At 38.4% G+C, this 16,642-nt stretch overlaps 1 protein-coding gene across 1 annotated transcript in view; it reads right to left on the bottom strand.

Annotated features, from left to right (window-relative positions):
- Nucleotides 1-10,139: 10,139 nt before the first annotated feature.
- Nucleotides 10,140-16,642, bottom strand: part of SPOPL (speckle type BTB/POZ protein like) — a 38,449-nt gene continuing 31,946 nt past the window's right edge. Inside the window, exons 10-11 of the mRNA XM_050900199.1 lie at nt 16,561-16,614; nt 10,140-14,409 (exon numbers count right to left, since the gene is read on the bottom strand). Coding sequence (XP_050756156.1) covers nt 14,265-14,409; nt 16,561-16,614 — 199 coding nt within the window. The 3' untranslated portion in view covers nt 10,140-14,264. The remainder of the gene's footprint in view (nt 14,410-16,560; nt 16,615-16,642) is intronic.

Raw genomic sequence — 16,642 nt, 5'->3', positions numbered from 1 at the left:
CAGAAACGTTCTGTCAGTGAGATGAAATCAATCCCTTACTTCCTTGGGAATCAAAAAGACTGAAAAGGACTTCAGCCAGTAAGTTCAAAACCTCATTAAAAATCATAGCGAGACTCATCTCAGAGTCACCACGTTTTAGCGTGCCGACTGGAGAAAAGCTGTGGGGGAAGGCCACAGCTAGCTATGGGCTAGCAGCAGCAGAACCTGTACTTACAAAGCCTCACCGTTAAAGATGATTGCTTCGCAGGGTTTTTAATGGAAGGGGAAGGAAAAAGGGTGAACACAGAAAAATTTAGTAAAAAATCCACCGTGTCAAAAAAGATACTATACATGGACCTCCAGTACATTTGAAATGGATTTTAGAGAAGAGAAATAACTAATATTTTTATATGACAAGACTAATGATAATATATGCCCACATTCCCAGCATTTCATGTCTACATAAAACATTGCACCATAATGAAGATAATTGAAAGTATGACTTTCATCAATATTTAATTAGCATTTGGTGCTAACTCATTATTTCGGTACAATTAATTTGACATCTTGCTGTATGGCCTGCACAGATTTCCTTCTAGAGGGTCGTTTTATTGGTGGGACATAAGTAACACCAGACGTGCACCTTCCCTGAGGCTTCCCGAGGACTATGAAATATGGAGAATATGACTGACATTTTAATCTACTGCAGGACACAAAAACATAATATTGAAGCTCAAAATATGCACATGTATTTGGCTAATGCATTTTTGCAATAAGGGAAATACTCTACTAAACTAACATTTTCAGAAAACAAGTTGCACCGTCATCACGCCTGCCTTTTCCTCCCTGAATCCCCTGGCTTAGGTCCCCAGTGATAATTCAGTAAACCAAACCAGCAGTGCCTTATGTTAGCAATTTGAACCCTCTGTAACTAAGAGTTTTAAGATTATTCTCCATAAATGCGTAGAAGCCTCTATAAAAGGGGATCTTCAGATGATCACAGAATACGGGGTGACTCCTGCTGACTGGGATCAGTCAAGACCCTCACTCAGATCCTTACAAGAGCAGGTAGACAAAGGACAAAAGATGCTTCACAGCCATTTTGTCAGTCAGTCCAACTTAGAAAATGAATTTAGAGAGATCTTAGTAGCAGACATAACGCAAAGCGCACAGTTTTCTTCCTGCATCCTTACAGCAGTGCTCCCCACCCAGAGGATAAATTTACACAGTTGGTAAGTGGGGTATTGCCGCCACGAAGGAAGAGATGCAAGGAAGAAAGTAGGCTAACAGTCTCGACTGGAAGTTGAAAATGCACTGCTTATATTCCTAGACGTTAAATGAAGTGCTTGAATAGATCCTGAGCGTGCTGCATGCAGGGATTTTCTGAACTACCTTGAGTCAACACGGAGCCCGTTTCCAGAAACGGAAAGCAGCCGTATGCACGCTCAGTTAACACCTAATCCAGCGTTTTCCAAAGACAAGGGACTACAGTTGTTAAAACATACGCTAGGTCTTTCAAAACTGTTGCAACACGTTCAGAACTGTCATTTACTGGAAGTTTGACCAGTTTTAAGCATCTTAAAAGTTGGTCACACCCCCAAAATTTGAGATTGCTCAAATCATTATTTTCTTACACTTCAGACATTTGAATGAAATGTTTAACAAAGCTTTAATGAGTGTTACAAATTATGAACCGGTACTAACAGCTGTAAGTGGGAAGTTTTAAGATCTGCTTTAAGAACTGCTTTCCTTCATTTTGCACATACTCACTGTTTTTATTAAACAGAATCCCCTCCAGCTGATTGAGTTTTGGAATTTTCCTCACTTTTACATTCTCAAACATGTACTACTTGCAACTTTTAAGGAAAAATGGTTCCTTTTTAAATGATTTTCAAGTGAAGGCAAATCTAATGAACAGATTCTATACCTTTGTTGCTTTTGAAAACTAATAAGACAGTAATATTCATGTCTAGCATGCTAATGTAGCAACATATTTAACAAGTAATTGCTCTCTAACGTTGAAAAATGTTTCTCAGCCAGCTTGGCAAATATAATTTCTGACATGCAGGCTCCAGAAGGACGCACACCACGTCAGCACACAGTTCCTGGGCAAGGACCAAAGAAAGATCCTGATCCCCTCTGAATTCTTCCTGCAGATCTTCCCAAGCGCAGTTACAGTAGCTCTGCCATACACCTACACAGAAACAGGCTACTGACCACGGCACTCACAACAGAGCCAGAATCTATTTCTTACGGTCGTTTCTCTTCACCCACTCCCTTAGCAGCTGTTACCCAGGAGAGTGGGAGAAAAAAAATTTTGCAAATGGGAAAGAAGAGTACTTGGCCTGCATCAAGTCCTTTCAGCTCAAACTCACTGGAAATAAAAGCACTCATCACCCATGCGCACTCTTGCTTATCAATTATTTGATGAATCCTCTGTTTTGAATATTTAACAAAGACACAAAAGGAAGAAATCCACAACATAAGCAAGCTGCAATTGCCCCTTTCTTTTTCTGGTTCGCAGAAGACATTCCCACCTCTGACTGCTCATACACATGAATTAAGTGTGAACAACCTCTTAACAAATCCTAGCGGACATTTTTGCTGGGTGTGCACGTGCATGCACTCAAGAGTTAAGTGTACTTCAGGGAAATTAATCCTAAATGCATGGAGCTTGTTACCAAGCCAATAGTACGTTCAGCTGCAAATTCCAATGATGCAGCATGCTCAAATAGATTTACATTACATTTAGAGAACTGGTTAGAAAAAACCCAAGCATTTCTACTGGTGGAAGAAAGTACTGATGTGACAGCTGAAGCAGCTGAAGACTAGATACAAGGTGTATACTCACCATGAAAATAACTAGAGTCATCAGGGCTCCAAACCAGTTTTTACTGCCCAACTGGTAGGTCCTACTGCCCTGCTGGAAAGCACTGGTGTGGACAACACAAATGCCCTCCTTCACTTCACCCTCAGCTTCACTATTTAAGCTAAAATTGCTGATTAAATAGCTTTGACAACCACGTACAAGGATATTAACTGTAGCAGATAAGCAGTGATGCCCCAGCTCTACCCAGCCAGCCATGCCCTTTGCTTTCCTCCTAGGCAGCCCAGTTCCTCTGGAGGAACCAGCATTTCCCTTCTAGATGTTTAAACCCTGTTTATCAGCAGGAATAGAAGCCAGTTGTGACACTCAAAGTTTAGCCTTATAAGAAGCAAGTAAAGATTACAAAACTATGCCAGCACTATTGATGGTTCATTGATAGGAGTCTCTACATATAGCTAAATAAGCTGCTTATTTTTATTACTGATGTGGTCTCAGCGGCGCTGAACATTGCTGAGCCAGCCCTGGGTTTTGTGTTTGTTTTTAAAGAATGAAGAAAAACATTCATGTCAGGAAAAAACTTCTTTCCATCTTTGTAATTCATGCTAAAACACAAACAAGGATTATTGTTAAAGACAGTCTTAGTGCAACAGCACCTTCCTCTACACATTTTTATCTGGAGGAATCGGCAACAAATGTTTAGTTTGCTCTCTGCAAACAAGCAGCAAGGGAAGATTATGGACTTGCTGATAGCACTGACTTAAAGTAAATACAATGACTGCTCATAGAATGACCATGACCAAGAGTGCAGAGATGATTATGACAGAAAATGAGCCCAACTTAGAAATGCTCTTGGTTTTATACCACATGGAGTATCCTCAACAGCTGATTATTTTATATACTTTAAAACAAAACTGACCTTTAACATTCCTCCTTTTAACATAAAGTCATAAAATACCTGCACTTTTTACCTCTTTGTTTCTTTTGCTAACTGCCCAGAATATCACCTTACTGCAAACCTGCAGCCACCTGCTCAGGGTGTCCCTTGGTTGCTCAGCCCCCATCTCAACACTTCCTGAACACCCGTACTAACATTTTTTTCAGGATAATTCTTCCAGAGAGCCAGCTTCAATATCGTGCTTAAGTACTTCAATTAAAATTTGTACAGAATATTCACAGAGGTGAATATAACTGTGGCACACGGCCCCAGTAAACACCATATATTTAACTAAACAAGTGGCAAGACAACCGGAATGAAATATTTGTTGATTAAAAAGAGTAGTTGAAACTGCAAGCACTTCTATTTCTTTGCTAAAGTATGCCTCAACAAACAGCCTCTTTACAGCTACCCAGAGATGCTAATTTCAGACATACAGACCCTGCGACTCTCGCAGGCTCCCAGAGCTCAGACAGACCAATTCCTATGCTCCTGCCAGTTCCTGTGGTCACCTTAATCAGCACCACAAACACCACCAGTTGAGGAGTCCTGAACCAGTTACGAGCAGCACCCATCCTAGTACATACACCCAAAAGCCTTTACAAGTTCTACCGACCATGAATTATCCTAATAAGCATCTGAAATATCCGTCCTCCAGACGGGAGAGCTGCGGAGTTAGGGCAGCCCTCTTATGCAGAGGCAGGGCAGCTTTAGCCTCAGCTTCCGATAACAGGGCAGCACCAGGCCAAGGTGCACACTGAGTTTATAACGAACCGGCTCCTGCATTCTGAGATCTTTAACACTGAGTCTAGCACCTCGCTCCCTAAGCCACTTAAACGAGGTGGGCTAGGGGAGCCCTTTGTTTTAACCGTCTTGCGGTGCCGCACACCTTACAGCTTGCGGTTGTTTGAATTCACGCATCTTTCCTCAACCCTGTGGAAGAGGACAGACACTGTGCAGAAGACACATCGCCATTTTTACCCCCTGAATCTCTATGTTGCCTGTCCCCATGTTCTCCCAGACATGGAAGAATGCTGAAATGATCTAGAACCAAATGGTAGTTTGGGCAAGATCAAAAGCTGAATACAAACGTGTAACATTTCGCCTCAGACCTTAGCATCATACTTGTCTGAATCAGGCATGCTGACTCGTTCATTTTTGCAAGGTCCCATCTTGCACAGTGTTCATTATAGCCTCAAAGTATTTTTCTGCATTAGTAGCTTTAAAGCATCTCCTTTGCACAAAATCTGTTTCAGCTGATTATCCTGCGAAATATTAAGTTCTATTTCTTCAAGTTGAATCTTTATCTCCTACCAATCTATTATGAAGTTTCATCCTACTGCCCTTTTTTCTACCACAGAGAAAATACTTTGTTTGATCTCAGTTCTCTCCTCTGGACGAGCATTTGTATCAGAAGAGGCAAGACTAATTAAGCAGAAACCAAAATTGTTTGGTTTGGGTTTTTTTTTGTTTTTGTTTTTGGGGTTTTTTTTTTTTTTAAGAGTTAAAGGTTAGATACCTGCAGAGCAGCATGGAAAGCTTGAGCTTCTATGCAGACAAAAACCCAATAGCTTTCAAAACCTCATGCTACTGATTTTAAACACAAAATTCGTAAGATGATATATTTGGATAAATCCCTCCATGTGTGCATGTTAGGAGTAGGACAAACCAGAATACCAACGTAAAGGAGGCACATATACTCTAAAAATCAAAAAAACCCAACTCTGAAGAGCAGATGCCCTACAGGATTTACCCGGTTTTGCCATTTTGCAGATCTAAATGCCTTCCCAAGCTGATGTAGCCTCAAGGATGAGTTAAGGCTCTTGATGACAGCTTTGCATCCCTACGTTCCCTACCTATCCACTAAAGAGTAGCTGGCAAGAAACTGCTTTACAGAAAAGATCCAAGACCTGGGTTATGCCCAAATTATTTCTTATGGAAAAAGCATATTAAACTATCTAATGCATCTACGATATTCTCCCCGTTCAACTGAAAATACAAAACTGAAAATCTGAAAAACTCCAACACCCCAAAGAAATAACAGACAAACCTGGCTCGCCCACATACACAAATCTACATTTTTTTAGAAACATTGGAGCCTGAATATGCAAATTACAAGAATGTATTAATTATCATTAATCATTCCCTCACAAAGACTAGAACTAATTGGAGAAATAATTTGAGAAAATTGAAGTACATGACAGAAAGCATTAAGATTCATTAAGTTTCAATTCTCTGGTCTGTCAGCTTGTCAAAAGTAGATGCCTGCTATTCTAGCATTACTGGTAAAACACTTCGTATTTTCCTAATCTAGTATACAATTTAACCCCTCTTATAGTTTGTTCTGAGATTAACTACATCTGACATGATACATTTTTTGTTAAAAAGGCACTGTTACAAAGAAATTTGTATCTCCCCTTTTCAACTGGGAAATTGAACTTGCTGAAATTTCATTATAAAGCATTTACGGGTTCACTAGATATTTTGTATTTATTTATATTATTTGAGGGGTGCCAGCACACATTCTAAAAACCAAAACAACAGAAAAACAACAAGGCATTGGAAGAAAAAGTGACATTCAAAAACATATCCACACTGCTCCGTACCTACACCTCAAATTCACCTTGACCAGAAAAAAAGCCAATAAATATGCAACAAGTTCTGGGCATTATTTGTCCTAATGGTTACAGCCAAGAGCATCTGAATATCTATAAAGTAACAGCAAAGAAGTAGCTTAGAAGCTTGTCTGTACGTAGACACAGACGCCCCAGCAATCTAAATCAAACAGCTTTGGTTAACTTCAGCTGCACTTTCGGCAGCCAACCTCAGCGAGCACACCCTGCGCGTGCTTCCCCCCATGCCAGTCCTTACAATAGCAGCAGAGAAAGAGAAACAAATTTTATGTCCCTCTATCTGTTGCCCTGGGATAATCCTCCCCAGGTAAGTTGTACTGGTATAGACTCTTTTGGTCCAGCGTAATAAAACTCAGTCCTGCTGTAAGGGAGAAACAAAGTCTTGGCAGCGTAAGAACTCCCACACGTGTGTGTCTGCAAGGAACAGTCCATCTGCAAGATCTGACAGGGACAAAATGCAAAATTTAATAGACTTCTTTTTCCCCCCCCTTTTAAAACACATGGCGTGGGCTTTACGGAGAACACCACAGCTCTTAATCTGGGGAAGGCGCAACTACCCTAGCAAGATTTAGTCTTTGCTGACCACAGTAGGTAAACGTTTTTAGTTGCATACTTGCTACTGAAGTAGGTGGTTTGTTTTAAAATTTCAAGACTTTATAAACTTAACACAGCTGGCTTAGAAAATTGTGTGCATAATACATAAAATTAATTTTAAAGCTTACAGAAAGTTACCGACTTAAAAATGAAGAATTTAAATAGTTTACCTGGCAATTCAGGTTAAAATAGGAAGTCAGCCTGCAGTTAAAGCTTCTATGCTTTAAGAAGTCATCCTATTAGAATTTTTTTGCATATGCTTCAAAATTTACCTTTATTAACTGAAATGGCTCAGTCAACTATGCAGTGAGAAATGTGGGAAGTCAAAACCCGTAACTACTTAAAATGCAGCACAAATTGCTTCCATTCTGATCAGCAGCACAAAGTTTGACATGGTGCAATTTATTTTCTACGTGACTATCACTGCCAACACATGAAACATGCATAAGTTTGGCAAAGCACAGATTTTCACTCATTATATACATACCCTTGATTGAAATACAGTAGCTGCACCAAAATATTGTCATGCCCCAAACTCTACTAAGAATACAAGATAAAAATGTTTGCGTCAGGTAATGTTTTCAAAGGAAGTCCAATCCACTCTGTGCTTTACAGGATGATCACCACATATTGCTACAGCTCTAAGTCTCCTTCAAAATACTTTAACTGAGAACTCAAAACACTCTTGGTAGTTTTTCTATAAGCCAAGGCTAAGCAAACTCTGCAAAATTATTTTTTCCCTCCCGAGTCTCAAGTCACAAGCTCATTTCTGTTATTCACACTTGACTTACGAGAAACCCAATTTTACACTTAAAGCATCAACTTCACATACTGTTTAAAATGTAACTTATTTGACAATCACTGGAATGCCATCTCTATTCCAAAGCACTCATGAATTGTCACAGCTGAGTCGGGTGGGGTTTGCCTAGATGCAGTGCTTGTAGTGGAAAAAACAAGTCCTTTGCATCACACATCTGAAATGCTTCATTTGACTTCTGCGCTTGTGTTTCTTCCAGCTTTCTCTGAGAGAACGAAGAAGGAATCTTCAAAACTGATGACAATAAAAACACGTTCCTCTAGTGGAAAATTACCAAGAAGTTTGCAGAAAGATAAACTGTTCAAAACTACTCTAATTTTAACAGCAATTAACAGCATTTCCTCTATTACCATACTATCACAATGTTAAGTGCAAAGTTATTTGTGTATAATGGAAGTAGTTTGATCATTAATTTCCTTAATAAATGTGGCAAGTAAAATTTGTAGTGGAATAGGTAATACTCTAACTTAAATAGTAATTCTAACAGAATTCATCTAAACCACAGAAAAATATTAATATTAAAAGGTTATATTCCTCCATATAGAACATAGCTAAACTTACTGAATTTTTTTACGAAATAAAGCAGTAGGTTAGGTAAGATCCTAGAATAAATCAGAATTTCTCATGATAAAGATGCAAGTTGCCATGATTAGTCAATAACAGCTACGAAGTTTGGAGAAGTGGCACAAAGACACACTTGAATCAGTATTTCTCACCCGTGACTGCTCAGGCTGCACTCTGAAATACGTGTCTTCTAGTGGCAGTAACGGGCACTGCTTAAGCTGGCTCTACTCAGTCGGACATCAAACTATGCCTTCAGCATATGGCAGGGCTGGCAATTCTGTACAGTGAGGGATGCTTTTTACTCTTAATAGCATATCTTACCAATCAAGATTCAGTATTTGAGCTTTTCCGTTTTAAAGGAAGAGGAGGACATACATTGGCCTTCAAATGAGAATTCTCAGAAAGCTGCTAAAGTTACTAGTAGTATTTTAGTTAAACCAAGACTCAGATAGATTGACACCGTAAAATACTTTTTTTTTTTTAACAGAAGCATTCAACTAAAAGAAGGAAAAGCTTATTTATGTGCCCAGTTTCCCCACAAAAGACTATCAGAATTCATTTTAGAATGAAAACAGGTGCTTTTTTAAAATCAATGCTAATTGAATCCATTTTGCTGAATAACAAAGAAAACTTTTGTGTGATGACAAGATAAACATCTCAGAAGAAAAATTACTTCAGAAAGACTAAGGATAAAAATATAGCCTTCTAAAAAAAGAAATAATGAAGTTTAATATTCTTAAAAGTTGAAGCTCAGTTCAAAAATTTGGACTTGCACGAATAATTTTGATTACCATTCAAAGCAGTAACCAGTCACGTTTACCTTGGAGGTTACTGAAACCACCCGTGGAGCTGTAAGTTATGCCATTGTTGATATAGGCCCCACAAGGAACCTTAAGCTGAATCACGGCGGAGTAACTTAAGGGATGTATGTTTTAAGCAAACACAGAGAATTCTGCATGTAGCTACGCATGAAACAGCGATGTGCTACGCTGAGATACCCAAGACAGCCCTGTGATGACAGCCCTGTATCCTTCTTTGTTACCCAAGTCATCTTAGGAAGAACTGCAATGGTCGACTGTGCCACATTCTCGCTGTAGCCTAGATAACACGAGAGGTAATTGTGTTTGTTCAAATGGCCTGCATCACTTTTTATAAAGTAACTTACCTTGACATCATTGTTTTCTGGAGTTCAGTGCGTCCAAAGCCAAATACAGAGAGCAGCATATCAACAGTCCTACATATCTTTGCAAAATATCTATAAACATATTAAACCCCATGAACTACCCATATAGATTATTCTTACATACCACTTCTCCCGTAACAAATGCAAGCAACATTCCTGTTGTATGTGGTCATTATAAGCCTATACTCCTTGACAGGAAAAAAAAAGACAGTTTTTGATGGTAGGTGGAAAAGGACACCAAATCTCTTAGAAACCATGAAGCCCATCTTCATTACCACAGGATCAACTCTTCTTCCCACCGAGTATCGGTTCTGACAGAGTCTGTGTAAAGGAAGTCATTTCTCAGGTAGGCAAGTTATAAGCTGTTCAGAGCTCTAAGTTATTTGAAAGTGTCAAAATGGAAAAACAATTAAGTTAGCGGAGATCAGAGCAAGACTGCAATATGATCCTTCCCAAAAAAGGTTTCCAAAAGGACAGCAGTATATTCTACACTAGACTGATAGACAGTGCTGGTAAAATACCTTTCTCCAAGGAGAGAAGCAAAGGTAGCCATTGTGAACATATACAGGAAAAAAACCCAAACCAAAAACAAATACAAGCCAGACATGTTCTGTATAAGTAACAACTTTATTGTAACTTGATGTGCTGAAACGCAAAAATATTTTCAGCAACAAGGTACAAAAAGTATTTCACCATTAACATCAGCTGATAAAAAAAGGCTGGATGGTTTGATACAACTGTTTACATATCTGAATTCTCTTAATCATTTCCACCCCAAAACAGGTCTAAGTCATTTCACCGGTTTAATTTCTAAAATAGGACTCATCGATCTTAAGCCTTCAAAGACCAGGTTACAAATATGGTGAAGTTCCTTGCAAAACACGTGAAATAGTGAATTCCCTTTACAAACGTAGTCCATTTACTGTAAGCAGAAGCCAAGTTATGAGACTAAGTCAGTGTCTTGCTAGCTAAGGAGCTAAGCTCTGCACTAAATATGCTATCAACACCAGACAAAGAGGACAGTTAACATTCCATTTGTCAATTACAAAAAAATAAATCAGTTAAGCTTAGGAAGTTTAACCAACCGTAAAATTCAACAAAATTCAACGATATTTCAGGTAGCAATACCTCACATCTGCAATTCACTGTCTTTTATGAAACACAGTTTCAAATACTGCACATCGTTTTATTCTCCCAAGGGAGAAACCTTGCCATGAGGATTTAAAAGGAACATAATCTCCATGTAGGTCTTCTACTGACCTTCTGTGCAAAGGTGAATTTTATACTAAATACTCCACATTTAGAAAAACACCAGAACTAGAGTAACTTGTAAAACTAACTTTGTGTCCATGATTATCACATTTTGATATACACTTATCTTGTAACAGCAAATATTTTCACATTTTCACAAAAATATACCATTACTCAACTCGTCTCTGTAATACTTACTCCACTTTTTTTGTGTTGTTTCTACCTCAGTGAAACTGAATTTAGGAAGCAAGAATCAACATGCAACAGAGCTCAAATGGATAATTTGTAACTTTTCCATCTCAATGATGTATCAAAGGAGCATTCTCCTTCACCTTTAAAAATACCTTCTAAAAAGATCTTGTATCCTGTTAAATCTTCCCTTCATTACAACAGTTTCCTAAAAAAGGCACAATGTGTTCACACTTCTGCATGCAGTAAATGGACTAGGAAATAAGGATTATTTATTGAAGCGTCTTCCACCCAAAGCATCTCCTTAGGAGAGGATCAAATGGAAAAAAATATATAATACATAACAGCATTTTAACAGCAAATTGAGTCCTTATTTTTAGAAAGTCATTCTTGACAAAAAACACCGCACAGTCATACACACACGCGCACGCACACACAGGACACATGCAGGGTTCTCCCCAGAAAAGTATGGAAGCGGTGGTTCACATATATCTGAGGGAGTAGTGTTGGCAAGCCAAAACATGGCACCTTCATACATTATATTCCTAATCTGTGTATAAAACTAAGAAAAAATCCCTAAGATTTCAGCCTGGAAAAACTGTCCATTGTATTAGCTAGTTTTATATCTGCCGCACTTAGAACTGACGACTGAGGTTCTGAAGCGCAAGCTCTTCAGATGTGGGGAATAAAAACAAGTTACTGAATCCAGAGGAGAAGGTTGTAATTACCAGCTATCCCATTCCAGTGAGAACACTGCATGTAGTTAATTGAAGAAGAGGTGAATAATTAGTGCACTCACTTAAGAATACAGCAACTGTTTTACCTTTTTCCTTAAGAGCTGACAAAACTTGAAAACTTACATAATAAATAAAATCAAATCTAACCAGATCAATTATCATGGGTTTTCCTTCTTTTTTCTGTTAGTGTAATGTATGGTATACACTGCCTGACTTGAAAAGTGGACACTCTACAATGTAGATAATCTTACAGCACAGTGTCTGACATTTTTTTGGTACAAGGTGTGCTATCAAGCTTCCAAAAAACAAAGTCTTCATAAAAGTCCTTAAGCTTTCCGTTTGATTATTGTATGTTGGTACTTTAGAACAAGCTGAACTGGACAATCATTACAGCATTAAATATTCAAGTCACTTTATATGTTAGAGCTGCAAGTTTTACCAGTAATGAGTATGACGATACATAGTCCTAATGCATTACACAGTGCAGCAAAAACATCACTATTTTGGAGGGAACAATTACCTTCACGTCTGATTGTGAAGAATGCTTATGAGACCTTACTTTAGATAAATATTTAAAAATTGATAAAAGGATAAATCTCTGTAAATATATAATTTGATGCCTTACGTACTATTAAAGTTTCTGATTTTACACTTTATCCATCATAAAGATTTAGTTAGAAGGTACGAAGAAAATGTATGTTTAGAGGATATTTTATTCTTCAAAATTGGACTGGGCATTTTTTCCAATTTACCTTCACTAACGGTTTACTAGATGCCAAAGTATAAAACTATATACTCTTTCCTCTAAAAATTTCGTTCAGAGCAATTCAGATGAATCTTAATGAAATTAGGATGGAGATAGATTTTAAGATAGTAAACAATCTGAAATTCTTCCTCTCTCCTCCCTGTATAACTCTTTTTTTAATAGGCGAACTAAAACCCTTATGCAAATACGTTTATAAATTAGGTGAGATCTCCTCCCATTCCCCACTGCTAAACCCAAGTCTTCCCAAAAAAGAAATATAGCATATTATCACTATTACAGTAAACTCAATGCAATAACTCAGGAAACATTTAGAGTGTGCACTACTGCAGACTTTTCCTCCCAATTGTAAACAAAGCTATCAAACACTGAGGATGTTGATATTAAAGCTAAGGTTCATATAATAAAGAACTGGCCCATGACAAGCAGTTTACAAATGTTTCATCCTTTTCACATTATGCAGAATTTCAATACCATCCACAATGCTAGTACAATAACTGAAATGCAAGACTGAGCAAGTCTCTGCTTGCAAATACCATCTGATATTTCAGGGAAATATTCCTCTTGATGTGTACACAACCTCCTCAGGTGTTAATGAAAGCTGTGCACATAAGTCAAGATGGGAAAATCCCTTCAAAGTTTTACCATTCACATGCCTCTTTCAAATAAGCGAAAATATTCTGTTACTTAAATATGAAAGCTTGCAATAGCCACCTTCAATTGAGTCTTAAAAAGACATGCCTTTCTTTTCTAACAAAACTAAATCCCATGTGGCTGTGGGCATCTTAAAATGTATCTAAAAAGTTAAGCCACAATTACCTGTACCTCATTAATTCATCAAAAGCAAAATATATATGTACCACACAACATACAAAAGTTACACATTAAAAGTGCATATTCAGAATCCATTTGGCCCATTTCTTCAATTTACATTTGGTCATTCTATGCATCCTTTACTTTTCTATGTAACCATACATATGGGATATATTTTTTCCATATACAATACTATTCTGTTTTCACATTGAACTCTTTACCTCTCATTCAGTTCTGCATTAAATGTAAACTAATGATGGACCGTAAAGAAACACAAGCAAGAGGTTTATTCTGTGTTTCTTTTTACCGTTTGGACAGCTTTGACACACACACAATAAGCATTACAAACTGTAATGAAAATACATTTTTGGGCCAAACCATTGCATATTTGCCCCCACAATGAAAAATAAATTATGTTCAAAGCAGTATATTGCCATAAATAGCCTGTAGGCATTCGCTGAAGGTAAACAGGCTCTCCCTATATTTAGCACTTGTCTAGGGCACATTATGTGCCTCTGGTTCAAGCGCTTTTAATGAGAGGCTAGTTAAAACCTTCCAGTTAGCACAGGACCAAACTATAATCATTTTTTTTTCTTCTGAAAATAATGGAAGATCCCTTTCAAAAATTAATCTTCAGTTATCAACTTTACTGCATTATGGAGCTAGTGCAATCCTGCAGAGCCTAGTCAAAAAGACAAGGCACATTAAAAAATAATAATAAAAAAATCAAGATACATTAGACTATATGGACTAGAGAGTCATTGAAGATAATTTAAGGCCTTTCAGTGAATTAGAGTAATCAGTCTAATTTAAAGCTGAGGATTAAACCATAAATTATCCATCTGAAAAGCAAACAATAGGCTTTTTCAGCTTCTGTTCTGTGGACAAGGATAACAAAAACTCTCGTTATGGTTTGTGAAAACACCTCTGGACATGGAGGAGTAGAGTCAATTCAATTTCTCTAAAGTTCATGGAAGATTTCATGACTGTTTTAGCCGTTTACGTGGAATGCCAAACTGTGGACACTGTGCAGATGCTAGTGCGCGAAAGGCCTCTGCTACTAAGTGAGGGTGGGAGTGGATCATGGACTTCCAGCCTGCTGTTTCCATTATGTCTGTTGCTTGGCTGAAAACAGAAGTATTAAGAATAGTCACACAATTTTACAAACCAAATGCACAAATGCACAGCGGAGAAGAGCAGGCAAGGCGGAACTACTGCCGAAGAGCAGTTGAGCATTACAAGACAGACGTTATGAATGCCAGTAAGGATGCCATGGGAAAGCAGCAGCAAATTGCAATTTGGGCATATTAATATCATCACATGTAGGACACAGGGTACTTATTCTGCTCTACTCAGTACCAGCAACACCTCAGCTAGAGAACTGCATCCAACACTGGGCACCGTGTTAAGATAACCGCCTTGAAATTGCTCAGGAAAAACAATAAAAATAAGAGGAAAACTAGAAGAAAATGAGGTCTAGTGTAGAGATGAAAAGCAAGGGAAGACATGATAATCTCATTACATAGAAGGGCATGCTCAATTTGAGGAGAGAGAAGGATGACAAGATGAATCAGCTGAAACTGCAGCAAAAGTGATGTATTTCATATACTAGAAAGAGCCATGAAGACAGATTAGCTGGCTGACTACAGAACCCTTCACTGGGAGCTCGCAGTTTCAGTACCAGTGGAGCATACTTGAGAATATTCAGTCCTCCTTCAGTACAAGTTCATGGACTACATTCAGAATGGCTTTCAATGGCCACTGTTGATTTTTAACTAATGCAGAAGCAACAACAGATTTCAACAAGTATCACATTGACATCCAGGAGATTAAAAACAATGTATCTACTCAATGCACATATTTAATTTTTTTGTGAAATAATATAAAACAAAAGTGTAAAATCCACTCTGCACATGAAGAATATTACACCAGTTGGGATGCATGCCACATTGACACAGGATAAATTTGTAATTTGGAACCAACAGCTCATGCATCAATCCCAAGTTTCCATTGCCCTGTATTTTCAAAAGCCTCTCATGAGCACCCTCAGACTGTTTCAGGAACACTGTCAAGCATAAAGTTAGCAGCTGAGCTCTACGCTACATAATCTCTAAAAAACCTTTTTCAGATTTCTAATGTAAGCTTTTAATCTCCTGCTGCAAGTCAGTAAAGGTAAATGCCTTGAGAAACACCACCAAAGTTCAGACTCCCTGGTGCCCCGAGTCAGTAAATTAAGTCAGGCCCTCCCACATTATTTCCCTGATCTATTGTAGATGCTTTAGCTGAAGCAAAGATGACCAGCATCTTTACTAGCAATTATCCAAGACAGAAGTCAGCTCAGTAAATTCCAAATCACTTGAGAAGGAACACATCAACTAGTTTACATTGTTATGTATTCTGACTTATCTTTATTAGTTTTTCTACTGGTATTTTACTATTTACCTTCTACTACCCCCTTCCTTTTCCACATCATACTCAATCATTAGGCCTGTGAAGACTTTTTTTTTAAAAGGAGAAACACTCTAATTTTAAAGTAACTGGTACAACACAGCTTTTAAGTTCTCTGGAGATTCTGACACTAAGAAATAAGTGCTCAGCTGTCCTTTTACTGTTTCAGCCTACCACTGGCTATTCTGAAGCTGGCTGTCTTCTATTCCATGATTCACTTGAGCTGTTCTAAATATGTGCTGCAATCAGTCCTACAGTCTGAGCCACATATTCTCAACCTACTTCCAGTGCAGGCATGAGCACTGACAGAGTCAGCCGGCTCAGAGGGACCTGACTGACTAGTTGTGTGGCCTCAAGAGTACTAGCGCTGGCATGCGGGAAGGTGCACAAACACGTCGCCAAAGGCAAAAAGAGCAACTGCCCTCCTTTCTTTGGAAATACTGCAGGCTCAGATCGACCTAAGTATTGCCTGAGCCTGCAGTAAGTCTTGAAACCACACTGGGGTTGTCACTCATCCAGGCACAAACCTGGTGAGTTAAGAGAATGGTTTCCTTTACAAAGGTTGCTGCCACCATCTCACAGCACCGATAGGTCCCTAGGAGAGGAATGAAAACCAGCTATTGTTACGATCTCACACTGGAGGGCAGTTAACTCTCCCTATCATTTAAAGGGGAAGTCACAATCATAACTGGGGTAGCATCTGCTAAATCCTACTTTACTTACAGTCAGTGACTGGCCTCAGTAGTGTGGAAATGAAGCAACAGTTCTTAAGATCTGCAGTCTATTTAGCAGTGTTTGTACAGAACATCGTGAGGCAGGGAAACTTACTTGCTATTCCAGTTTTTCCCATCTTTACACCCAAGTTGTCTAAGAACACTGCACCTGTAAGAGAGAACTGTGCTAATATTGA

The sequence above is a fragment of the Gymnogyps californianus genome, chromosome 7, assembly GCF_018139145.2.
Source record: "Gymnogyps californianus isolate 813 chromosome 7, ASM1813914v2, whole genome shotgun sequence".
NCBI lineage: Eukaryota > Metazoa > Chordata > Aves > Accipitriformes > Cathartidae > Gymnogyps > Gymnogyps californianus.
This window is presented reverse-complemented; position numbering and strand designations above follow the sequence as displayed.